This window comes from Python bivittatus, unplaced genomic scaffold (assembly GCF_059951505.1).
Source record: "Python bivittatus isolate LINGU-HERP-01145 unplaced genomic scaffold, Pbiv_v1 ctg000580_np1212, whole genome shotgun sequence".
Lineage (NCBI taxonomy): Eukaryota > Metazoa > Chordata > Lepidosauria > Squamata > Pythonidae > Python > Python bivittatus.
Window position 1 is genome coordinate 16,440,105 of NW_028277087.1, and position 25,940 is coordinate 16,466,044.

The 25,940-nt window shown below is 40.8% G+C and overlaps 1 protein-coding gene and 1 long non-coding RNA gene across 3 annotated transcripts in view; one reads left to right on the forward strand and one right to left on the reverse strand.

The window, feature by feature from the left end:
- LOC148214678 (uncharacterized) overlaps positions 1-25,940 on the forward strand; it is a 53,237-nt gene that overhangs the window by 9,979 nt on the left and 17,318 nt on the right. The window contains exon 2 of one of the 2 annotated variants that reach the window (XR_015797656.1): positions 13,890-13,976. This is a non-coding gene — a long non-coding RNA (uncharacterized LOC148214678). Of the gene's footprint in view, positions 1-11,120; positions 13,977-25,940 lie in introns of those variants that run through there. The other variant, XR_015797655.1, reaches the window with a different exon arrangement.
- GNG2 (G protein subunit gamma 2) overlaps positions 1-25,940 on the reverse strand; it is a 48,372-nt gene that overhangs the window by 3,741 nt on the left and 18,691 nt on the right. Inside the window, exon 2 of the mRNA XM_007435322.4 lies at positions 3,261-3,395. Coding sequence (XP_007435384.1) covers positions 3,261-3,347 — 87 coding nt within the window. The 5' untranslated portion in view covers positions 3,348-3,395. The remainder of the gene's footprint in view (positions 1-3,260; positions 3,396-25,940) is intronic.

Here is a 25,940-nt window from a genome sequence, read left to right on the forward strand (position 1 = left end):
GGGACACTTACCCTAAGCCAGTCCCAAATCCCATATTGTTCTTGGCATTTAAAGGTTAGGTTCATTCCCTCCCTCCCTCTGACACACACATGTATGAAGTCAGGGTTTGTGGAATAGTGCTGGTGCTGGATGCAAAGTGTTAGCTTCGCCAGAGCTCCAGTCTCTGATGCTACAGGAGGAGGAGCCTGGCTGTGCATTTCTTTCTGGCATGAAGAGCGATGCAAGAGTCACTGAAGGTGCTCGGCTGAGCTGTCAGCAAGTGGTGGCCACCTGAGCTGCTTCTCCTGAAAAGAGGCAGGCCAGAGGTTTTAGCAAACCTCAGCTCTCGGGGAGATAAGGTGCTTGGGCTTCAGGGACATTCGCAGGGAGTGTCAAAAGGGATCTAGCCGTGCCCTTTTTCGACGCACACTGGGTGTGATAGATGTAAAAAATGGCAGGGGTTCGCCCGCTTGGTCGTGGCTGCCATTTTGAGCCCTCTCCATACATGCCCTTTTGGGTCTTCAGAGGAGAACAGGTTGAGGGAGGGAGGACACAGGGCACACTGGGAAAGAGCCATGGCTGCCCACTCTGCCAGCGGAGTGATAAACGGGAAGAGAAGGTAAGGGAGGGATGTCCTGAAGGACCCAAATGGAAAGACACTGGCGTCCGAAGGGCCAGATGCTCATAGCTGTGAGGAATCCGTATTGACCGAGTTGATCCTAGCACAGCTTTTTCTTGGCCCACTCACCATCCTGAAGATGACTCTGCATTTCCCTGCGCGTTGTGGGCAACCTGTTCCTCCAAGAAACAACACGCACACCTCCCGTGCCCGCTTCAGAGCCCCAGAACCGATTCCCTCAAGTCTTGAGCATTTCCCATCAGTGCTTAAAAAGCTCCCTCTCATTGCCCCAGGTGGCTTAGCCCGATCACGGCCAACCTGGAGGGGAGAGTGGCGCTACGTTCAGAGGTGCAGCCATTTAGCCTGCTCTAAATTTAAAATGCCAATACAGCCTTACAGGTTTACGTTTCAGAGACTCCCTCCCCCCCACCTGCCATAAAAAAAAGCACACACCATTTCACAGATCAAGGACCGTTGGCTACAGCTCAGATTGCAGGTTTTCCATATGTGAGGTGCTTCGAGCCCTCTTTATAGAGAAGCCAAGCTTCACTGGTGAAGGCTTGTGGTTGCCATAGTAACCCAAGGAGAAGAGAGCGAGACTGTGCAGTCTGGAGCTTTGCACGTGAAGCTGACGATATCAGACCTCAGGGCTAGGCTCTTTCCAGTTCCAACCACAGCTATTAGGGGTGGCCGCATCAAAAAGATTAACGTCCCAGAGAGAGTCAGTGACACGTGAGATTCCTCTCTGATTTAGGAACAGAATGCATGGTGAAAGGTTTTAAGATTTCCAGATTAAGGGTTTATATGGAAGAGTTACCAACACTCTGACAGAGGCTATATAATCTATTGCAGTGTTTCTCAACCTTAGCCACTTTAAGCTGTGTGGACTTCAACTCCCAGAATTCCCCAGCCAGCCATGTAAAAAAATGGCAGGGGTTTGCCTGCTTGGTCGTGGCTGCCATTTTGAGCCCTCTCCATACATGCCCTTTTGGGTCTTCAGAGGAGAACAGGTTGAGGGAGGGAGGGAGGACACAGGGCACACTGGGAAAGAGCCATGGCTGCCCACTCTGCCAGCGGAGTGATAAACGGGAAGAGAAGGTAAGGGAGGGATGTCCTGAAGGACCCAAATGGAAAGACACTGGCGTCCGAAGGGCCAGATGCTCATAGCTGTGAGGAATCCGTATTGACCGAGTTGATCCTAGCACAGCTTTTTCTTGGCCCACTCACCATCCTGAAGATGACTCTGCATTTCCCTGCACGTTGCGGGCAACCTGTTTCTCCTGGCTGGGGAATTCTGGGAGTTGAAGTCCACACAGCTTAAAGTGGCCAAGGTCAAAACAGCAGGCTGAATTGGGGCCCAAACCCAACAGGCATATGATGCAGCCTTCTTACAATTAGTGTATAGTAAAATGCTCCCAACTGAATATATCTATTAATATTCTGGTATATGCAGTTGGTGCTAGTGAGATAGCCCTACATATAAACAATCATAATAATCCAACTGAATTACCAGAGCATGAGCCACCATAGGCAGATGATTCCTGTCCAGAAATGGTACAAGAAAGAAACGTAGCCACTAAGGTTACCTGACCTTCAGTAGGCACTGCTTGACCAATGAGTAACCCCTAAACTATACCAAGATGGGATCCCAAGGCCTCTGAAAGGAGGACGCATTACCAGTCCTAAGCTATACACATGCTCTTTTAGAGCAGTACAGCCCTGCCTAGAACAGGATGCACCCCAGATTTCTAGACATGTAAACTACCTACCTATACAGGGTCTATTAAAAATACATTTTTAATGTATTGGTTCTTATTCATGCTGAGTCCAGAGAGTGGTCTAGAATGGATTGGTAGCCTGATGCCTGCTAGATGTTTTGGGCATCTCTTATCTGTCCTTATAAGCATGGTCAATGGAAAGTCAAAATGTTTGGCAGGTACCCAATTGCCTATTCTTGATCTAACACCTGCACAGCTTAATTTGAGTCAGATGACAAGGACAAATAGAGCTGGGTGCCAGCCACAAATTGATGATGCTTCAAATTCTCTGATGAGCTCATCTAGCAGCTTCATACTGATATGAAAAGGCTTATTTCACTTATTTCACAAGTGCCATAGGGACAAGTAGAACTATCACCCCAAACACTATCTTTAGGAATTCACCCTGTAGATAAATGGTGGAACCCTCACATCCCTATGCCTTCTGTAGTCAACCCACACAGTTGCTTCCACAAGATGTGCGGCCAACAATATCAAAAGACGCTGCAAAATCAAAGCAAATTCCAGTCCACCTGTTACTCTCTTCACTAGGCCATCCTACAGAACATCCAAGGTCATTTCAATGCTGAAACAGATCAAAACAGTTCTAGATTACTTAACTAATCCCAAAGCACTTGCCGCTGACTCACCAATATATTTCCAACACTTTGTACAAATAAGTTTATTACTGTAATACCTTTTCCCTCAGAGAAAAGACCCTTTATGCACTTTCAGAGAGCCTTTTTCAATGGCTAGGAAATAATGGGAGTGCTGGCTGGAGAAGATGGGAATTGGGTACCAATACATCTGAACGGCTTCAGTTTGTACAAGACTGCTTTAGAATAATCCCATCTTAAATTTCCAAAACCCTCTAATTAGTGAAGGATAAGCTAAGCAGGCTTTACCTTTATTCTGTCGATATTGGCCTCCATTTTGAGCTGTTCCACCAGCTTCCTTGCTTGCGCTATGCTGGTGGTGTTGTTGCTGGCCATCAGAGCCCTTCTTGTATATAGATGTTGGTTCCTGCCTCTTCAAATGCACTGCCAAAGAAAAGAGAATAAATTAAGGTGATCCATCAGGGAACTAATAAACTGCCAGATTTGCAAATCTAGCTGCAGGGACAGGGAATCTAATAAAGGAAATTGTGCTTAATAATCATGCAAAAGGTACAGTTTCACTAGCAATGAGATCTCAACCCTTTGTTCTGTGTGTTTGATTTTTTTTTTTTTTAAGGTGTCTTAGCCACTTCAGAGGATAGTTCTGGAAAAATGTAGCTTGCTATGGAAGGTTTTTGTAAGGACTGATTGAGACATATAAAACTAGCCTTGTTTTGGAGGAGAGAATGTATTTGAGCAGAACAGGAAGCATTATGCAGATTCCCCAACTATTAAAACCTACTCCCCCCACCAAAAAAGTTTGAGAGTTGACAGAAGAGATGGCAATAAGGATGGAACTTTGTTGTTCCTTATTATAGAAGTTAAAGTACAGAAGTTTGGAAAACTACTGTACTTCATTCTGTGGTGTTACAGCTGTTACTGACTTCCAGCAAGCCCTGCCAATGTGATCAACAGCAAAGCACATCTGGACACTTACAAGTTCTGTTCCTCAAGTAAAGGGCTTTATATGAGTCAACAGACTTAGTGCTGTTTTTGTATCTTTTAAATTTTAGTTAATTTATTGTTCCAGCCTATAAATACATAATGTACAGTTATCAGATATGCAATAAAACAGTCTTTAATGAACTAAATGTAAAATTATATAAAATCAGGTTAATAACCATAAAAATTGTTGCAAGAGTAAAATCATTTAATTACATTATGGGGTAAGTGTTTACGATGATCAACTATGTCTTAAGCAAAACCTGCCAAGTTCCACAAGACAGCCATGTTCCATGTTTTCCATTAACAATTTAATTTTATGGTATTTCAGCCAGAATATTTTTCTTTTCAGAAGCATCATGGTGTTCAGTACATGCAGCAGATAATTTGAGCAATAAAGCAGATAATGAGGGATGTTCTCTAAACTGCCATCCAGACAGAGGCGATGTATTGGAAGTGTGAGATTTTAAAGAAACAGCTGTCACAGCCATTTGTTCTACCTGTAATTTAGTGTTAGACTAAATGGTCTACCTGTTAGTGCTGATCAGAGGGAAGGGACAATAATGCATTTCAAATATTGCTCGCATTCAATCTTGGTTTTTATAACTGTACAGCAAGAGGCAACTTTGTTGTTAGCAACTGAACTTAAATCAACTTGTGCAATATCAAATATCCTGTTCTTAAATGCCCGTGAAGCTGTCAAGATGTTCCTAGATGCAGAATATCTGGTGAATCTCCTCTGGAATAAATGAGGCCCCCTCAGTGTCCTGAACCAATATGGATTATTCATTGGAACCTCTTCCACATTGCAGTAACTATAGTGTGATTTATTTGATTTGGCTAAGTGTGTTGTGTCACTGTGAATGATAAAGCACACTCTATGGCTTAGCATTTGTGCAAACTGTGATAACTATACCTTCATTAGTAAGCTATAATTAAGCAAACTATGCCTTTGCCCAGGGTATGAACTCAGTCGTGTCTAACAGCTGCATAATGGGCAAAGTTTCAGCTTTGAATAAAGAATTTCCGAGACCTCTCTACTCATCCAAGACCTTCAGCAGAAGCTATTTTCATGTATCTAAACTAATTATTGAATGAACTCATTTTCTGGGTTCATACAACACATCAGTTAAACAAATGGCTGGATTTGTACAACACAGTTAGCCACACATACACAAATCCAACCAATAGTAACACTAACTAACCAAGCTATGCATGTTGTCCAAATACAGCTATCAGGTCTTGACTGGACCTGGTTAAGCATATTTTGTAAACACAAAATGGAAGGGACTGACTCAATTTCAACACATGTGCTAACGTAATGAAAGCACTGTTAGGCACTCCTGCAGGAGAGCAAATGCAGACAACAGGATTGTTTTTCCAGAATTGCAGGCTTCACATGTACAAATAGACAAGAACATTCACAAAACATAATGAGGCTGCTAAGCAGCCAAAAATGTAGACCAGGACATTTGCAGGGAGAATGATCTCCAAAACCTTTCTTCCATATTCCCAAACTCACCTACTTACTGGATTTTCAGGGACAATTCTCATTATAACACCTGTTGCCATTCCACTCAATTTACAAAGAAAAACTTTGAACTCTGATATATTTGCAACACTCTACTCATCACCCCCTTCACATTTCTGGCAAGTGCTACCATTTAAGACCTGATCTCTTGCAGCCACTTCTTCTTTCAGGTGGAAGCTCAATAGATGCAGCTTCACTTCATCCAATTCTGTGACTGTGGAGCTGTCGGAACATAACAATCCTTTCAGGTTTTTCTTTTTTTTTTTTAATATAAACATTTTCTTCTTTTTGGGAAATGTACCTCTGAAATTCTGACTGCTTTTTCTTGGATAACTCCATGTAATTCATTTTGGTCATCCTCATTTTTTATTCCTAGCAGCAAAATATCCTGAAATGTCATTCATTCACAGGATTTCTTGAAGGTGTAAGCTCAATTGTGTTTTTTTGCTTTGGAACTCTATGGTTAATTAAAGCAAAGATACCATCTCCTCACCCTATTAATTATGTTATCTTCACATAACACATTCACTCATAGTTAACTGAGCCATGGTTTACTCAATTATCCAAATTTTCTATTTGCATGACATACTAACTGACCACAGTTTATATAGCTCAGTGCATTGTGTGAGCAAAGCAGGGAGTTATGGAGAACTTGAAAACCTGCATGTAGTTTTGGTTTGTCACATGAAAGGGTTCTTCTCCAATCTGATGCCTCCAGACATGTCACTTTAAGTGATCTATGGTTATCCCTACAGCTTCAGAAAGTTTTATGTACTGGAAAATAGAGAATGATTTTTTTTCTTTTTTTAATTTGGGAACCCTGTGTTCTCTTTCCCACACTCTATAATGCACCTCTAGGCTAGATAGCTCATCACACTGTGATTTTATAGGATCTGCCAATGCAATTTTCTTCTTCAAAATGCCTGGCAATCGAGAATGCAGTTTTGCTGTCATTCCCCTTGCTCTCATCACAAACAAAGGGGATGGTTCTTTCCTCCTCCCCAATTTTCATGCTTCCATTTCAACATGGAAACCACTCAAATATTTCAAACGGAGATTAAAAATCAGTACTCAGCATTGCACAAACAGAGTGACGGATTGATGGGAATTGCAGTCTAACCCATCTGGATAGTACAAGGTTGAGAAAGGGCACTCTTGTTTATCCACATTTAGATTCCCATGATATAAAGCTGGAAAAGGACAAGGGGATGGGAAGGAAAAACACCTGCCCTGCAAAGAAAGGCCAAATAATTTGGGGCATTTTGGTTTAGAACGTGGACAAAACAAGAGGACATTTTAAAAGTCTCTAAAACAGTGTTTCTCAACCCTGGCAACTTTAAGATGGGTGGACTTCAACTCCCAGAAATCCCCAGCCAGCATCTTAAAGGTGTCAAGATTGAGAAACACTGCTCTAAAAGTATGGTAGGGATAGAGTAGAGAAAGATTTTCCTATTTTCTCCTGCCACCTTAATACTATAACCAAGAGTTGCTTAATGAAATGGATCTCTGGTAAACTCTTCTTAGATCAATCAGATCTTCTTCATGCAATGTATACATTTGTTACAGAAATCTCTTTTTGCAAGAGATCTGCATTTTGTCAGAATGGCTGTGAGCATGCACGGCTTTCAGAGTGGCAAATCACAACAAATAGCTCCACTGATGGCTGAAAATGATGGCAACTCACTAGATAAGCCAGCTTACCCAACCTGGCATCCTCCACACGGGCCTCAACTGGGCCCACCGTCCAACACTCCTGCAGGATGCCAGGCTGAGGAAAACTATGGAACAGCTTCCATGTGTGCAAGCAGATGATTTGAGGAAAGTGCTGTTGACTTTACACCCTTCTTGGAAGCATTTGATATGCTCGTGTCATAAACAGAGCCTTACAGCTTTCCTCTAATCCAGGAAGATCAGTTTTAGCTTGGCTTTTCCAGTCTGACTTCTTCCATTTGCTCTTATTTGGCATGATGGGCATTGTAGCCCCCCCTCTCCTGAGGGTGCTCAGGTGGGAAAAAAGCTGCCTTATCCTGTTTCTGGGAATGACCACCTGCATTCAAACCAGAGACACAAAATACTGCTTACTGGAACAATGTCATGGGATTCCTGAGACGTATTTACACAGAGACAAAGGAAAGGGGCTGATTCCCAAGAAGTTACTGCCAGTTCTGTATTTCTTTTCTTTTCTCTTTTCTTTTTTCAAACCTATACCATAGATTCCCCACCTTTTTGCTTTATGATCTGTGGTTAAAATTTTGAAAAGCAGCACAGTCCAGGAACAGGAGGGAGGCTAGTAAAAATGAGTGGTAATGAGCCTGTTTCCATGGAGACAGCTTCATCAGCATGCTGGCACAGGATGCTGTTCATCGGAGGGGGAGGGGCAGAGCAGGGGGAGAGCCTTCTTGGCTAATATGTAATTTGCCCACAAAAACAAGGAAGTGATTTGAAATTGTTAGTCTCCCAAAGGGTTCAGAGATGTTGGGTCAAGAGACGTTTTGAAAGCAAGATGTTTCCCATCCTGAAAGTTGGAAAAACCATGAATACCTGGATGGGAGGGGAAAAAAGGCCCTTGAATGGGAATGCAACAAAAAGGGGAAAGCCCCATTGTTTTTAGAGCACTGCTGTCACAATATTATTATTGTGAGTATTATTATTATTCAATAATAATAATATTATTGAATATTAATATTCAATAATATTATTCAAAATTCTAAGCAGGGGCAAATAATAAGATTTGAAGAGCAATCACCCACAATTGCTGGAAGTGGGGTGGCATATGTATTTGAATAGTAGTAGTAGTAGTAGTAATATCACAGTAGGTTCTTTACCGAGCTCTGTTTTGCAATTTGCATGATGGCAAATAAAGACTCCTTCAAGCTGAGCTTGTAGTTTACTTGGCACCAATATGGAAATGCCTAATAAACCACGCCTCAATTCTGTTTTCCCCAACTCTCTATGCTAACTGACTACCTTTGTTAAAAATAATTTCTGTAGGCACCTGTACACTCATGGCAGGGAGTGGAATTGCAACCCATAGTAGCACTAATGCTACTTATGAGAAGGACCAGAACTCGCAAACAAGGGAAGTGTTGCAAGAAGTGTTCTAAGTGTGGCAAAAGCGAAGCTAATCAATTTGTATGATTGTGCACTTTAGAATACATCAGATTCTATGACCGGTATGATGCATTTTCTTGACTAACTAGTGAGTATAGCACGTTTTCCAACCCCCCCCCAAATATTTCCAACAGAACTATAACCCAGCAGCATGTACAATATCTGTACAAAATATTGGTGGATATTAATCAATCAGTCCTATAGAGTTTTCCTCAAATTACATTTTGTTTGCTGTTTTTTGCAGCACTTCAGAGATTGAAAAACATGCATTTCTGAAGAGGTTTCAACGTAGGAAGGTTTTCAAGAACCAGAAGGTCTCTTGACTGTTTAGCTGGCAAAATAAGTAAAACAGAACTTTGCAACGGATGGAAGCAAGCTTCTAGCTAAACAAGGTCTGGCCAGCCGGCTAATTGATCACAAGCAAGACACTCCATATTGGAACACCCAACAGATGCCATGTATGCTATTTTCAGGCATTTACAGATTTCTTCCTTGCATATTGGCAAGTAGCAAAGATTTTACAGGCACAACAGTTCACAACAGCTTTGCAGCACTCAAAGGGAGAAACACCCCACTGGGAGTGAGGGATTTGCAAATAAAAGAAGGATTTTCACATAAGAAAGTCACCAGTGGCTTCTGCAGAGGAAAGGGCACGCAATTCCTCCATTGGCCATCTCTGACAAAGTGGTCCCAGGACAGATTAAAAAGCACAGGTTCTTGCTATCATTCAGGAGGGGTTTTTTAAAAGCACAAGAGCTGAGGTCAGCTCCAGATGGCCCTGCTAAGCTAGATCACAGGGGCTCAGCCAGGGACCCAAGATCTGGGGCCGGGCAGGACATCCAACTAACTCCAATTACAGTACTAATGTCAGGCATGCTCATGAAAACAAAAGCAGCTTCCAGTTGGCCAATGAAGTCTTTTTTGGTGGGCTAGTAAGCAGAGAGAAAGAGGAAAGATTATGTGGCAACAGTGGTAGAAGCACTGAGGAAGAGTCAAGAAAAGAGGCAATGCAAAAGGAGGAGGAAAGAGGCAGATGTTGGGGGTGGGGGAGAGAGAGATGGTAGCTACAGAGGTGGGGAGGAGAAAGTTATGGTAGGGAGGAGACAGACAGTAGTGGAAGTAGTCCTCAAGGTGTCTTGCCTGGAGCAATGCCCCAGCTCTAACCAAACCCTGTTCCTGCTTAACTACCTCTAATCAGATCCTGTTCCCACTTAACTACTGCTGCATCTTTGTTTCCTTGGGGGATCCTCAAGTCTGCCACTCCTGAGAGATATTTCTTCAGAAAAGAAAAACCTCTCCCTTCAATTGAACTTGAAGACTACATGGATTCTTCTCCTCTTCCTCCTCCCTGTAAAAATGATTCATCTGCATTTTTTTTTACTTCCAAGTCTAACTATATCTTTGTATTTCTTGGTGGTATCCTATCTAGGCTTGATCTATTAGCTTTTTTTGAGATCAGCCAAGATCAAGCAGAGGCTGCTATAATGGCTTCAGAAGAAGCACTCTATGAACACCTGAAGCACTGCTTGTATTGGCTGAGAAGACAAAGATGGTAATCCAACATATCTGGAAAACATCAGAATGAGGAAGACAGTGTTAGAGCATCCAAATAGGTTGATTTCTGCTTAGTATTTCCTCCTCCTTCCACACTACACTCCAGAGACATTGTTAAGAGAAACAGCGGCTCCATTAAGCTGCAGAGAACCCAGTGAAGCTTGCACCAATGGTGTATGGACATGCCTATAGAAACTCCACTGCGTATTTTAATGAGCATTGAAAAGTAGTGGTGCATCAGGTCCTGGAGACACAGCAAACCATCTGTCCCTGCAACTCCACTGTCCCACAAATAAAATAAACATTTTGGGGATACGTCACATCACATTATCGGATTAACGTATCTCCTATTACTTTTTCATACAGGACTTGTGCTCTCTCTTCCTGTGGTCATTTTGCTTTCATTTTAGTTTCTTTTATTTCTTTCCTTTTCTTCTATATCCATTTTTTTCAGGAGCCACTGTTACCACTATCAAATATCTCATAGGACCTCTCACCTCCCTTTATTCTTCACTAATTCTCTCAAACTTTCCATCATATTTTTAGATTTATATTAATTCCTTTGCCATGTACTCAGATGAATAGACTTAGGCTTTAATCACATAATCAAAATAAACAGATCTTTTTCTAAAGAAATACATAACAATTGCCATTCCAAGGTCTCTAAATGGGCCACTTTTTCTGTATTCTCTGATCTCATTCCCTCCCATCTGTTTATATCATCTAATATATCATGTTCATTCAGAACTTTGCACAACTGTTCCCCATAGACATCCCTGATTCTTCCATTATCACCATTCACTGGTGTTACACATGGTGTGTAACATGTAAGTATCACTAACGTATAGATTCCTATTTTCATAAGCACCCACAACTTAAACCATACTAACTCATACTTTATGTTTGCCATTTTGTTCATAATTAAATCTTCACCTTATTTCCTGCATGCATTCATCAACTCCACTTTAAAGATCAATCCCTACACTGAGATCTGTTACATCTTCTCCTTTATTTTCATAGACACACAAGCATATATATTTCTTTCTATAATTGCTATTGTTAATTCATGCTCTTTACCATTTCTTAATTTCATGTTGCAATCTTCCATATGCCATGACCATCACAAGATGGGCCTTCAGATACCGTCCTCCACCACTCATTATACTTTTAGTCAACCATGGCTTTCAGTAAGGTAGATAGTTTACCAGCCTTAGTAATACCTCTGTCATCTGCAGCATTCCCTGCTAATGGTAAGGTCAGTACTGGTCTGTTTTGCCTCATTTTGGCCAATACCCCACAAATGCAACCAAAGTCCAGTTTACTCCAGGAATGTTCTACACTATGCAAGACAGGATCTCTAATCTAGAGATTACCTTGTATGACAACATATTGTTGCCTGCAACCTGCCAATTCAATGGTACGTCCATTGGGTTAAAATGATTTCTCATATTGATAAAAAGATGTGCAGCTATCAAAGCCATGAAGAGATGCAGGCTGCCCATCTTCAGCTCCTTACATCAAAAATGTGGAAGGTCATGGGCAAGAGTTGTGTTGTCATAAATTGTCTATATAGTGGTGTCTCATTTAAAGGGGGCAACTTGTTGGAATTCTTGGAATTCTGCCTTGGATTTATTGTTTCCAAAGAGGGAAGACTGACACAGCGTATTGACACACACTTAGAATATAACCTGTTTTGGGGGAAGGCCATTCATGGCAATCTTGCTAGTAAAATATAACTTCAGTTGGCTTCAAGTTATATTCAGACACATAGAGAACCATTTCCTGTAATCTCAGATGTACAGGATACTAATGGTTATTTGATATTGATGAAAAGACACTGGGCACATATTCCTGGATTCTCTACTTATAAAGCCCACACCATTCATCCTTGCATGCAAGACATGTGCAGTCTTAGTTTTTTTCAAGAATGAATCTTGAAACTTTTATGTTGAATTCATGAGAACTAATTAGATTTTTAAAAATAATTTTTATTACAGATTTTTAAAAAGGAAGATAAAAACTAATACAAACTAGTATAAAGTAAGACAAAGAAAAGAAAGAAATCAAAGAGAAAGCTAAAAATGCAAGAAAGGAAAAAAAGAAAAAGAAAAATAGAAAAAAAGATACAAAGAAGTAGTTTCTGATCATCTTTACAGCAGTTATAAGTACAATTATAAATTTACCTCTTACTCTATGGTTACAACTTAACTCTCTTCTTTCTATAATCTATCTTGTCTAATCATCAAAAGAAACTAATTATATTTAAGCACGTTATGTAAAGGTATTTGATTTAATCTTTAATTTCTATCTTTGAGACAGTTTATCTTACAACGTTATATTTTTTGATAATCCCAAGCCATTGCACAACATTTTAATTGATTCTATCCTGTTTCTGCTATAATTTCAGCAGACAGTAGAAAATGATATAAAGACATAAATGTGCGTGAATCCTCCTTTTCCTGGCTGCCGAATGTGAGCACGTTCTAGTTATAGTGAGGCTGAGTCTTCAAAATTCAAACTGGATTTTGAAGACTCAGCCTAGTTTTCATAGTGACATCAAGAAAAATGGCCAGTCATTCAAAAAGAACACTTGGTCACAAACTTTCTAGTCCTGGAGAGCTGTACAGAGTTGTAGCCAGGAAAGATTAGGATGGAGGATTTTAAGAACATTCTCCACTAATCCCAGAGAGCAAAGAAAATTCAAAATAAATTTGGTCTTTCCTCACAATGATGCTGGCTGGATATGTTTTGTTGTTGTTGGATTTATATCCTGCCTTTTCTCCAGAAGCTCAAGACAGCTTATATTAAGATCTCTTCATTTTATCTCCGTAACAGCAACTCTGTGACATATGTCTGACAGAAAGTGATTAGCCCAAAGTTACCCAGTGAGTTTCCATCCCTAAGTGGTGGATTTGAATCCTAAACTTCCTAGTCCTAGTCCAACTCCTTTATCACTAGCCCATAGTAGCTCTAGTTGGCAGGTCAGCTGAGCTCAGGAATTCTGGGTTACCATGGGCCATGGTAGGCAGGTGTGAAAAACTGTCTGTCTGTCTGTCTGCTTTTCCCAAGCTACAGCCCTTCAAATATCTTGTACTATATAACATCCATTATCCCCAGTTAATGGTCATTGACTGTGCCAACTAGAGATAATGGAGGTTGTGATCCAACATATTTTGCAGGTTTCAAGCTGGGGAATTTTGGAAGATGATTGACAGACAGACAGACAGACTGACATAGTTTGCCCTTGAATAACACGGTGCACTGTAGCCCAGTTCAACTGGTCTGCCATTTTCTGCCTTCACTCATGCTATTGTATCAGAGCCTTCAGTAAGTTCTAGACCATGGAGGCTCTGATTCCATTCACCCATGACGCTGAATTAATGAATGTTAGTCAAGAGCAATTATTTCATAGTGTGTAACAGACTTATTTTCCAACTCAATCCACTTCAATATGCCAAGCCATTCAGGATTCCCAAGGTATGACCCACTGCTTTGTAAGATTGTCCCAAAGAAAGAAGAGTACGAAAGGATTGAGGCACCTATACAGCTGAATCTAAGAGCTTGGTCCCAAAACTGTCTCTTGAATGCTTTCCTGAATAAGCTCCTAATCAACTTCTCCCAGTGCTAATTGCCTCCCGGTCAGGTCTATAGCTTGAATTTTCTCTTCCTTGGGCAAAATTGCATCATCTCCTCCAGCTGCTTAGACTACCTTCAATCCTCTATTAATATTTTATTTTTAGTAACCAGCAAACAAAGGCAAACACACCTGGCCCAGAGGCCTGTGGGATTTGTTCCAGGATGACATCAGCTACGACAAAAGAATCTGAGTAAGTATCTCTCCCTTTAGCATGAAGCCTCCTGGACTGCTTTAATTAGCAATCCATTCCACAGATGAATTAATTAATTAACAATCAGCACCTGGAACCCAATATTCACAAGAGCTTTGAATACAGCAAAAGGATCACGTACTCTCTTTTAACACATGCATATCTAAGATTCTAGTAGTTCAGGACCAGGACCAATTTAATTTTTCATGTACTTGGACCAGGTCTGATTATTTTCTAGAAAGCAAAACTATTGTCACAGAATCCACCTTTGCTTCTTTTTCTGGAGAGCCAATTCTCATATGGTCACAAGCAAACAACCGGATACCAGACCCTTCAATGACTAAACAAGAAACAAGGGAAATCCATTCCTTCTGCCCCCAATAGTGCTTCTAGCCCATTACACCATGTGAGTGGGAGAAAGATGCATAGTAATTTGAATCTTGATCTCATTATAAATTTAGCTTGTATTTTAATATATTACAAATGCTGAAATTTTGTAATGGCTTTATCAGCTTTTCTACAATAAATCTTCTTATCAGAGTTTGTTGTTCTTGGAACATGCCCAATCTGAAATCAGGATTCATGAAACATAAGTGGTGTGTGCACAAAGGAGACTTAATGTGATAACATGCTACAACCCAAAGGCTGGGTTTTTACAACATGCCAAACCACAAACTCCTGAACTCTTAGCTCAGTCTAGCATTTTATGTAAACCTCACCTTACCGTTTGATTAAAAATGTAATTGTTGGTTTTCACACATTTTCCATTCCTTCACAATTGGTGTAGTAATATGGCATACCAAAATTATTTTTAAAATTGATAAAAAGAATACTTCTTTGCAATGCGTACTCTCAAATACACGCAGAGGAATCAGAAACTGCAGAGCTAATTTCAAAATGTTGGAGTACTAATGTTATATCTGTACAGATGCTCCCAACTTCACGAGAATGAGCAGGGTAGCAGGGTGATGGAGGAGAGCTGAATTCATTGATTATGTGGACCACTTCTAAAAATCTATGGAAGAAAAGCATCATGGAAATGAATGCTGTGTTTCTGTGCTGTGCCTTTTGATTTAAATGGATTATTCCCAGTAAGGGGAGAGGCAGAAAAAGATGAAAGAGGGAGAAAATATGGATTGATGATTAAAGGATGGCATCTGGATTTTCCAGAAAAGTACAGTCATGGACCTTGCATCCTGCATGTACATTAAAAGGTCCTTCTTGAGCAGCCAAAGATTGTATTAGCTTCTTTAGCAGTCGCATCCCACTGTTGGCTGCCTAGCTCATATTCAAGTGGATCAGACATCTAGATCTTTTCATGTGTACTTCTGATAAGCTAGCTCTCCCACAACCTGGGCTTCTGACTTTATTCCTTCCAGGCCCTTACTATTTCTATTGATTTTTTTCTTGCCAATTTCATTCACTGGAGGCTGCAAAAGGGGGTTGAATTTATCCTTCCTTCCTTCCTTTCAGTTGTAAAGCTGCCTAATTGTCATGTGAAGTGAGGTAAGGAAAAAAGTTAAAAATACAATATAACCATAAAAGAAAAACAGAAATAATAACCAACCAACCAAGGAATATGAAAACTTAAAAAACCCATAGCATACCAGTGAGTTTGCAAATTCCTCCAGCCCAGAGCCTGCTAAAAAAGCCAAATCTTTATGGTCTACCTGAGGGACAGCAGGGGTGGGGCTATATGGACCTCAGAGGAAATGCTCTTTTGGAGGCCAGGAACCACAACAGAGAAGGCATGCTTCTGGGGTCCCATAAAGTGACATTTCTTCACTGAGGGGACCCAGATCATGCCAACCCTGTCTGATCTAATAGGATGGGCAGATACAATTGATAAAAGGTGGTCCTGCAAATAACCATGATGATGATGATGATGTAGTCATCGTAGTATATGAAGGAACATCTTCTCAAGAGAGCATCTATCTGGCCTTATTCTGTTATTTATTTATTTATTGAAATTTATTGGCTGCCCAACTCCAATGGACTCCAGGCAGCATATAAAACTAAAAAAACATAAAAACAGTGAGAAACATTAAATCAAGAAACAGCCCAGACTAAAATACACTACTAACAAAACCCACAAAACAAAACAGGGGCCATTACACAATGACAAACATCAACCCCAAAGCCTGGGACCAGAGCCAGGTGTTCAAGGCTTTCTGGGACCCCAAGAAAAAGAGCGCTGTCCTTATTTCTGGGGGGATGCTGTTCCAGAGGGTGGGGCTGCAACAGAGGAGGCATGCTTCCTAGGTCCCACAAGAAGACAGTGTTTAATGGAGGGGACCTGGAGTGCACCCACTCTGCTGGAATACACTGGGTAGGCAGAAACAATAGGAGATAAGTGGTCTCTCAGGTATCCAGGCCCTATCCCATAATGATCTAACCTACAACACTGGATTTTTGGCTGTCACAAAAATACCAATTGCAAATCCCCAGCTCTCAATGCTCCTTCCCTTGAGTTTCTATGCAGATCTTTCCTCAGTAGGAGTTGCCTAAAGCAAGGTTATACCAGTGATCTAGAAAGAGCTTCTGGTTTGTTCTTACTCAGTTTTGGTAACTTTAACAGAGGTCGTTTCTGAATGAATTAATATTTTCTACACATGCATGAGAAACATCCAAGCAGTGTCATCTTTGCATGTAAACAAAATCCCTGTGATCAGTTAACCACAGGAGAATGTATTGTTTCTTATGATTCCTCAGAAAGATGGTGGGCTTCTCTTCACTGGGTGTGTTCAAGCAAAGGCTAATTACTTATTTGTCAGGGATGTTTGACTCTAGATTCCTGCAGGAAGCATGTTGGATTCGATGGCCTGAATGGCCTCTTGAAACCCCATGATCCTTTGATGCCATGATGTATATTGTCTTACTCAGGCCACATACCCCTGATGTGCTTTGGTGACAACAACAACAAGAAGGTAATTCAAACACTCATTGTAGCAGGACCTTCCAGTCAAGTTACAATGTTGGATTCATAAGTCAACAAACAAGTCCTATATTAAGATAGGAGCAGATCATAATCTGTTCTGAAATGCAGCAGTTCTCCATGTCTGGAATAGATGTGTCGCTTCCAGAAATCTTTAAACAGAGATGCTAATCAGAGATGAACGGATATATGGACTGCTACCAGGCTTAGCTCAGGGCTCTCAGTGATGTCACAGGTCTCCATTTCCAGAGGAGTAGCCAAATGAATTTGCTACTGCAAAACAATAAGGAATCTAACAATTGTTTCTGAAGGCTAACAAAACTATTGTCACAAAAAACGTTTGTGGAATACAGCCAATTACATCAGTTAAGCGCAGTTATTATCATGAGAGAGGAGCATAATATAAATACTTATCGGAAGAAGTGGTAAAAGGAACGATTAAAGGAAAATGAAATGTATTAGGTATTGACAGAGACTATTGCCTAGAGATAGTGGCCATTCACGAAGCAGGGCTGGGATGTCACAGATATTCTTGCATTGGTGAGCTGATTAACACAAGCTGTGGCATAAAAGTAGGAAATTACATAAACCTCCTTATAAATTCCACCTCAGTTATTTACAAGGAAATTGGTGGTTGTAATTCGTTTGCTCAGGGATAGTAATCCTAAGGTCAACGATGGCAAAGAGAAGCCTGAAGCTATATGTCAGGAAAGGCAATGTGATATCCATGGGCATCAGTGTGCCCCAAACAATTTTCATGGTGCCACCATCTTCCTTGTCCCAACTCACTTCTTAAGATTTCTTCAATAAAGACATTGGAATAGAAAGGTGCACACCATAATGTTATTAGGAAGCCATTACCATCCAAGTTACAAGTATAGGAATGTCTTTGGGGCCTCCAATGGTCCCATTGGAAGGTCAGGGATGGAGCATCCTGGAGTTCACCTTCTGGTAAACGGGTGTTTTTTATTTGCCCATGCCCACCATGCCAGCCAAATGATGAAACATGCTTTGTGGCAAAAGCATGTGATTTATGCATTTGCCTGCAACATTAGGACATTCAACAGGGAAATCTCTCATGGCAGCCACCCTCTCAGAATTACAAATATGCTCCTGGACCAAAGTGTTGCTGATCCTGAAAATATAGGCAATAATCAGCACAATTCCAAAATCAGTAGATGGCGAAAACGAGCTTCCAACAGCAAAGTTGTTAAGATTCTGTACTCTGGAGAAATGCCCATATCAAGATCTGAATCTCTGGTTTCTGTGCCGTCTTGGTTCAAGAGCTGCCTGGCAAGGTGGAAGGAATGAGGTGGTACCCAGCTGGGGTAGCAGCTTTCTCCTGGGAGGCCTGCCAAGGTCCTTCTCTTTGTGTCTTTAGAGGGGTTTCATTTCTATCCCACATCTTTAAATTGATTTTTTAAAAATGCTATTTCTTTGAGATTTTCATTCTGCTGGGGTTATTTAATTTGCTTGTAGTATATTGGTACTGTGTTTGGTTGTAATTCACGTTTTTATTTTTTAAAAATGGTTTCTTTTTATAAGCAACCTGCATGAGATATAGGTGTGTATGTGTAAGTCTACTTTATCTATCTATCTATCTGTCTGTCTGTCTGTCTGTCTGTCTATCTATCTATCTATCTATCTATCTATCTATCTATCTATCTATCTATCTATCTATCTATCTATCAAAATAAATTTTGAAAATGTGGAACATCAGCCTTAAAAGGTTATTTTCCACTTACAAAATGTTTAAAATTCATAAATAAAAGTCAGCTAGTAGGTTCCGTACATCTGCCCCTTTTAATATTTAAGTAGGTTCCTTAAATATGCCCCCTTTTTAATTCCATGCAAGGAATGACCCATATAATGTCAATTAAACTAAATTAAATTAAACTGATTTACATTATACATTTGTACCCTTCGGCTCTTTTATTTTAAACACTTACTTCATGTTGGTTTGAAAGAAGGAAGCCATATCCAGGTCACCAGCTCTCCACCTGGTCCCTTTCATGACTTAGTTAAAAGGCAAGTAATTTCCATTAGGCCAAGTCAGGGTGTGTGTGCATGTGGGTGTCAAAAAATCAAGATGGTGGCCAGTTCTGAAATTCCCACAACGGAGGAATGGTTTGTAAAAACGTCAGAACTGGTAGAAATGGCAAAACTGACCTGTTTGGTCAGGGAGAAAACAACAAGTGCCTTTTAAAAAGACTGGGAGCCTTTTATGGACTTTTTGCTAAAAGAAGAAAAAAGTGAAACGATTTATGGATTTAATGATTGAAAAGTGAAAATTAAATAAGGGGCTGAAGGGATTTCTGGAATAGTTAAGGGAGGGAGATGATGGGTTTGTTAATATCTGTTGAAAAGAAGGTTGGAAATGTAATTATATTTCATAACTTTAGTTTTTTTCTTTCCTTTTTTCTTTTATTGCACCTTTTTCTTTCTTCTTTCTTTCTTTTCTATCTTTTTCTTTAGATTTGACTTTTACTGTATATAAAATACTTAATAAATACAAATTCTAAAAACAAGATGGTGGGTGTGATCATATAATCAAAGCTGTGCCCTTTTTTTATATGTGTCACATAAAAACTTAAAAAGTACGCAAAATCAAAGAGTGAAAGTTATGGGGGGGCAAATGATGTGTGTCAGTACAGTACATCATGTTGTGATAACTTCAATTAGACTTTGTGTTGCAAATACTAAATTGTAAACTGGGTGATGATCTCATGACAAACATTTATTTATTATGAAATATATAGGCTGCTCTGATCTGTTTTGACTCTGATCTGTTATGATATCTGGGTGATTTACAACAATAAGAAATATGGCAAAAACTCATATCATCAAAAAAGTCCAGAAAAAAACCCAACAATAATTAAAACAGCAGCAATAACAACATAACGTTACACAAGGGGTCCATCACCCACTCTAACCCAGAGTTAGATATGTTACTCTGATATAATTGTGTTTTATTATAGACACCAGTGATCAGAGGAATAATATCCATCTCAAATGGATGAAATATATAAAAATAGTTCAGACCCTGTATCCCTGTCCTCATTTTTACAGAAAACACTATATCTGAAGGCATCTTCTGCTTGATGATAGGATGAGCAGTGGCCCTGAAGCTGTCCTTCAACAGTTAACCCCAAAGAGGCACACTTGTCATTTGATGGTCTTAGCTCCACTTGGGTGAGACATCTAATATCTGATTATCTTTCTAAATAGGCATCTCTAGACCTATATATTATATCTGAAATGTTTATGGAAATTTATTCCCCTTTTCTGGCAGTGGAATAGTCAAAACATAATCACCTCCTCTCAAAAAAGTGTGCAAATGTTCCAACTGCACAGGAAGTTTACACAGGAGTTATACATACGTAATTGGAGAGTGGACAGTAAAACTGCATGGATATTTCTAGCAATCTCTCGGCTTATGAGACTTTACTCATATTATGCTCTCTTCTCAAAGCTCTATTTTAGGTCATCCTAACCACTCTAATTAAAAAGATCTACATAGTTGAAATTCTATGGAATCTGAGCTTTCTTGAGAGTCCTCTGGAATTATTCCAAGTCAATCATTTGGTGATCCACCCCAGGTACTCTCTTGATTGGGAAGGACTCCAGTAGACACTTGGAGATTTTCCCAGCAATCTGGAAGACATTTCCATCAGGCCCATGGTCAGACTATGGAACATGGAGGTGGTCAGAGTGCTGGAGATGATTGCCCCTGAATGGTCTCTTTCTGTTCACCAATCCCAGATGCAATATGGTTTAGGAGTTCCGGGGAATAAAGTGATAGAAGCATTCACTGAACGCTGGTAGAGGAAGACTGGTAGTGAATATAAGTGAACACAGTTCAGCCCTACACTGTGGTGATAAGGGCAGCAAAACATCAACACTTCTTCACCCTAACTGCACCAGCAGGTCATTGCCCAAAAGCATTGTTTAAGTTGGGCCACTCTGGATTCCTCATGGGCAGGGTCTGAAGAGGTAGCTGAGGCAATGTTTTGAGATGTTATCTGGGATTCATTTTGGTTTGTGGATTTCCAGGAAGTAGGTGGAAAGTGCTGCAGTATGAGCAATGCCATCTGTGGGCAGGGGTGAGGGACAAAGCTGTTCCTGGATTCATAGCTACGGTTGCATTTGTGGCCAGGGAAAACTTTCCCCAGCCTTGTGGCCCTATCTGAAGCAGAAGGCCTTGGCTTCATCATCTTGAAGCTAGGCTGCAATGCTCTTTATCCAATGCTGCCTCTGAAGACTGCAGTTGGTGCAAAATGGGGTGGCCATCTGTTGGCAGGTGAGACCCATTATAGCCGCATAACAGCAGTTCTTCATGTGCTGCACTGGCTTCCAAGAGGCTTCTGGGTAAAATTCAAAGTAATTTATAAAGCCATGCATGGCTTGGCTCCCAGGTGTCTTTCCAGTAAAATCATCCTGTCCTGTACATACATTTGGGAGAGGCCACTTAAGTTCCCTTAAGTATCACTGGAGAATTTGGAGAGGCTGAAACCGTATTGTTCTGTTTCAGTACCTTCCCTCTGGAATAGCTTTACTTTAGGCCAGTGTTGTCCAAACTTGGCCACTTTAAGATGAGTGGACTTCAACTCCCAGAATTCCCCAGCTGGCTGGGGAATTCTGGGAGTTGAAGTCCACTCATCTTAAAGTGGCTAAGTTTGGACAACACTGCTTTAGGCTGTTCAAAAGGTACTGCTTAACAGAGTTTGGGGGTTATGATTACTGCCATCAGATTGGATGACAGTGGAGGATGCTGTTATGCACCTTGTCAGGTTTTAATTGTTTTATTAAGGGTTCTTTTTCATTGTTATATTATTTGGAAACCACTAGGAGTCATACGGGAATATATACAAGAATTATCAATCAAGCAATCACGCAATCGATCTTATGTAGAATGGGAAACCTCACCCATTAGAGTGAACAGTTCTATTTATCACCCTTACCCCATTACTTCTTTTGGGAGCAACCTGCCAATGTGGTCACCAGCTGAGCAATTAACTTCTGATTCATTCATAGCATCTAATTCAAGGTGACAACTGACCTCTTGTAAGTTACATGTACATCTAGCCCCAGTCTCCTTTTCACCTGACACCCTCCACCCCAGGTTGGAAGTACCAGGTATCACTTGTTATTGTCTGGCAGGAAGATAAGCAACCCCAAAGCTCTCCATGCCCTTAAAAGTCTTAAATGGGAGAGCATTTGCCAAGGAACAAGAAACAATCAACCCACGCTGGTGCTACTTTTGGCCCCGGTAGCATCATTCTTTTGAGCATCAACACTTCTTAATTTCTTTATATGATTTATATGGACATGCATTTCACAAGTGACTCTAGGCAGTGTACAAAATTAAAACAACATTGAACTATCTAAACCATGACGTTCAAGGTTCAAACAATAACCCAAGTCATAAAAGCCGCATTACTAGCAGAGCTTGCCTAACCTCCTGAGCCAAACGCCTGGGGGAACAGCCAGGTTCTTCAGAGCCTTACGAAAGGCTAACCAGGTTGGGGTCATCCAGATCTCCAGGGGGATGCTGTTCCAGAGGGCATGTGCAGCCACAGAGAAGGCACAACTCCTAGGTCCAACAAAATGGCACTATTTGATGGAAAGAACCTTTGGGAACAGATGCCATCCAGCAGAAAAATAACTTCTAATTATGAGAGATTCTTCAGAGAGCGCAAAAATTAAGATAGCAACCATGCCTGTGCAACTGAAGCCCTGCCCCTTTTCTAAGTGCATTACTGCACATAAAAAGGGGTGGGCTTTGATCACAGAGATGCAGCCACCATCTTGATTTTTTTTTACCTCTGCACAGATGCTCCTAAATCAGGGCCAGATTGTCCAATCTGAGCTGTCTGGGGAAAGCATGCAATTCCCTTGGCAAGTGATAGGCTCAGGGGATCCTTAAACAGAAGTTGCACGTGGGGTGCTCTAGCTCAAAATTTCATGTTCCTGAGTGGAGAGTTGGAGTGGAAAGCTATAAATACCCCTTCGGATCTCCACTTCTACACCAACACAGGTGCACATAATTTTTGGAGCCAAAGGCCTTTGTGCAATATTCTAGGAGGGCTAAAGTAGCCGGGTCCAGACAAAGCAATAGGTGTTCCAGTACAAAAGTTAATTTTGAAGTCATATCATTTATATGCCATTAAAATCTAATTTAACACAGTCAGTGATTAATTAATAAATTTCGAGACAGAAACCATGGGATCCTGAGAAAAGCACAGCTGCTTTAAGGTACTGCAAACAAGTTCTGCATTCCCTCTCTGAAGCACCATTTGGGGATCAAAAAGGAAATGTTGCACAGTCCTAAAGTAGGACTTGTGCACAGGGAGTATTAAATACATGGAAGTCAGATGTGTGGGAGCAGCCAGCATCTGGGAAGTTCCTGCTTTCCCATTCCATGTACTCCTTTCCATATAAAGCAAGAAGAATTCTGGGTTTCAACAAATGCCTTTTTTTGCTTTTGTGAGAAGAGTCTGTAGTTTGCATATCACATTCATGTAATTATAGTTCGCATATTACATTCATGTAATTGATACACTAAAGTAGTTTTCTCCAACTTGGTCCCCTCCTGGTATGTTGAAACTGCAACTCCCAAATTTCCCAACCATTACAGCAGCCTGGGAACCGCACGAGTGGAAGATACCAGACTGGGAATATGGAAGGAAAGAAAGATCATACAATTATTGTCCTCACATGGCTTATTCCTTGAAAACCAACAGTTACCAGCTGGATCATCCTCCTGAATATTCATATCACTCCTGCTATTCTGCAGCCACAAGGCATTTTATATTACTATATATTCTGCCAAAAATGCAGGCCATGCAGCTGGAAGCAAGTCATGTGTAAAATTGCAGAGCGCTGACTTCTCACGGAAGTGGTTTCTCAGAGCGTATCGTTTTCCCATGTGTCCAAATGGGAAGATTACGCATTGCTGTGCCTTAACCGATCCTTCCCAATTTGTTTCCATCTCACCAGCCAGAAACTAAACTGTTGCTACTCCAGAGCATAAGCTGCAGCCACCCTCAAGCATGTGATTTAGTAAGTGGATCAAGCTTAATTAAACATTGCTAAGAGTCTTCAGTGGAATCTATACCTGCTTGTTCAGATTGTCTAAACCGATGTTTCTCAGTCTTGGCCGCTTTAAGCTGTTGGACTTCAACTCCCAGAATTCTCCAGCCAGTAGCTTAAAGCGGCCAAGTTTGAGGAACACTGGTCTAAACTGAGGATGCCCCAACAGAGACAGATATTTGGGATTTGGCAGAGCTGTGTAGCTGAAGCATCTTTTGTATATTTAAATGCAGCTGTTTTGACAAGGAAATCTACTCAAAGCACCATTTATGGCTTCTTGTGAGGGATGCTGTTGGTACATCTCTTAGAATGGCCAGCTTTTAAGAACTCATTTGCTTGTACAACATAACCAGAAAGCAATTGGTGTGTTTGAAAGAGATACCGCTAAACGTGGGGAAAATATTGCCTTTCTGGTTGTGGGGAAACAGAGGCAAGAGTTTTTTCAGGTGGAAAGAAAAAGAGACTGAGTAATTGCAAAGGGCTGAATTATCATAAGTCTTCATGGTCATGTCCATATAGTTTTCTTGGCAACAGTACAGAAGTGGCCTGCTCTTTAAAAATTTAGTCTAAAGCCCTGGTCTAAAGCTTCCCTACCTAATTGCTTGGAAGACGTCTTTATTCTCTTTATTCTCTAAAGTCTTTATTCTCTAAAGGCGATTAGGTAAATTCTAGCTCCATTTTACAACAATTCTGGCTGTTTTAATTCTGATGATAAACCTCAATATCCCCTAGATTATTGCAGATAAAGTATAGCTTTTGTTTCTGCAACAGTAAAACTAAACTAAACCTAAATCAGATATTGAGCCCTCTCCCCGCCTGCCTTGCAGACCACTCTGTTCTAAATGCCATTGAAACATTTCTATTTGTTTCAGTAATGACTGTGGTGAATGAGTACCCAGTAAGAGATAATTTACCACATGGTTCATGTTGGATCCACACACAAGACTAAGAAGTCGTTGTAGTAGCTAATTATTCTGACAACTGGGGCAGCTGCTGAGTCTGATATTGCTGCTGACGGCCCCTTCTCTGCCCCTCCAGCAATACTTAGCTACCTTTTGACTTAAGGCCACAAATGAACACGAACATGATCACTTGCAGCTCGCCAGAAAATGGGCAAATTGATGGGAAATGGCAGGAACACTTGCCAGGTTGGGAGAGCGCTCCCCCCCACAACATTTCTACTAAGAAAAGAGGGACAACTTCTGGGGCTAAGCGTCTGTGATCTCAGGCCAAAATGAGGCAGAACGCACGCACATCTGGTGATGTTAAACCTGCACGGATATTCTTAGTTTTGCATCCAGCTAGTGACACTTTGCTCTGAAAAGTGCACAGAGACATGTACTCCTTCTACTACATTTCACAGTCTTGGCATTTGCTTTTTTTCCTGATAGACACCTACGGAATTGTTCTGCTTGTTGCCTGGCAACAGCATGCTTTAAAATATAGCAGTTTTTATCTTTGTGTAACTGTGTCTGTTCATTGCTTGTATCAAAAGCCCCATTCCTGATCCCAGCATAGTTTCATGGGTTTTCAGTGTTATTCAAAGCCTGAGATTTTGCACCTGGGAATTGAAATGGGCTAGGTTTGGAATTCAAGGGTGCTGAGTCCTTTTTAGAATCAGAGAATCAGACTTGTAAATTGTAATGGATAATGCATTTTAAAAGTCAATTGAATCACAAAGAAAAAGTATTCACATTTTAGAAATACGGGCAGTCAACATACAATCATTCGAAGTTATGACAGCACTGAAAAAAGTGCCTTATGACCAGTCCTCACACTTATGACCATTGCAGCATCCCCATGGTCACATGATCATGATTCAGGCACTTGGCAACTATTGCGCATTTACAACAGTTGCAGCATCCTCCAGTCACATGATCACCATTTGCAATCTTTCCAGCTAGCTTCTAACAAGCAAAGTCAATGGGGAAGCCATT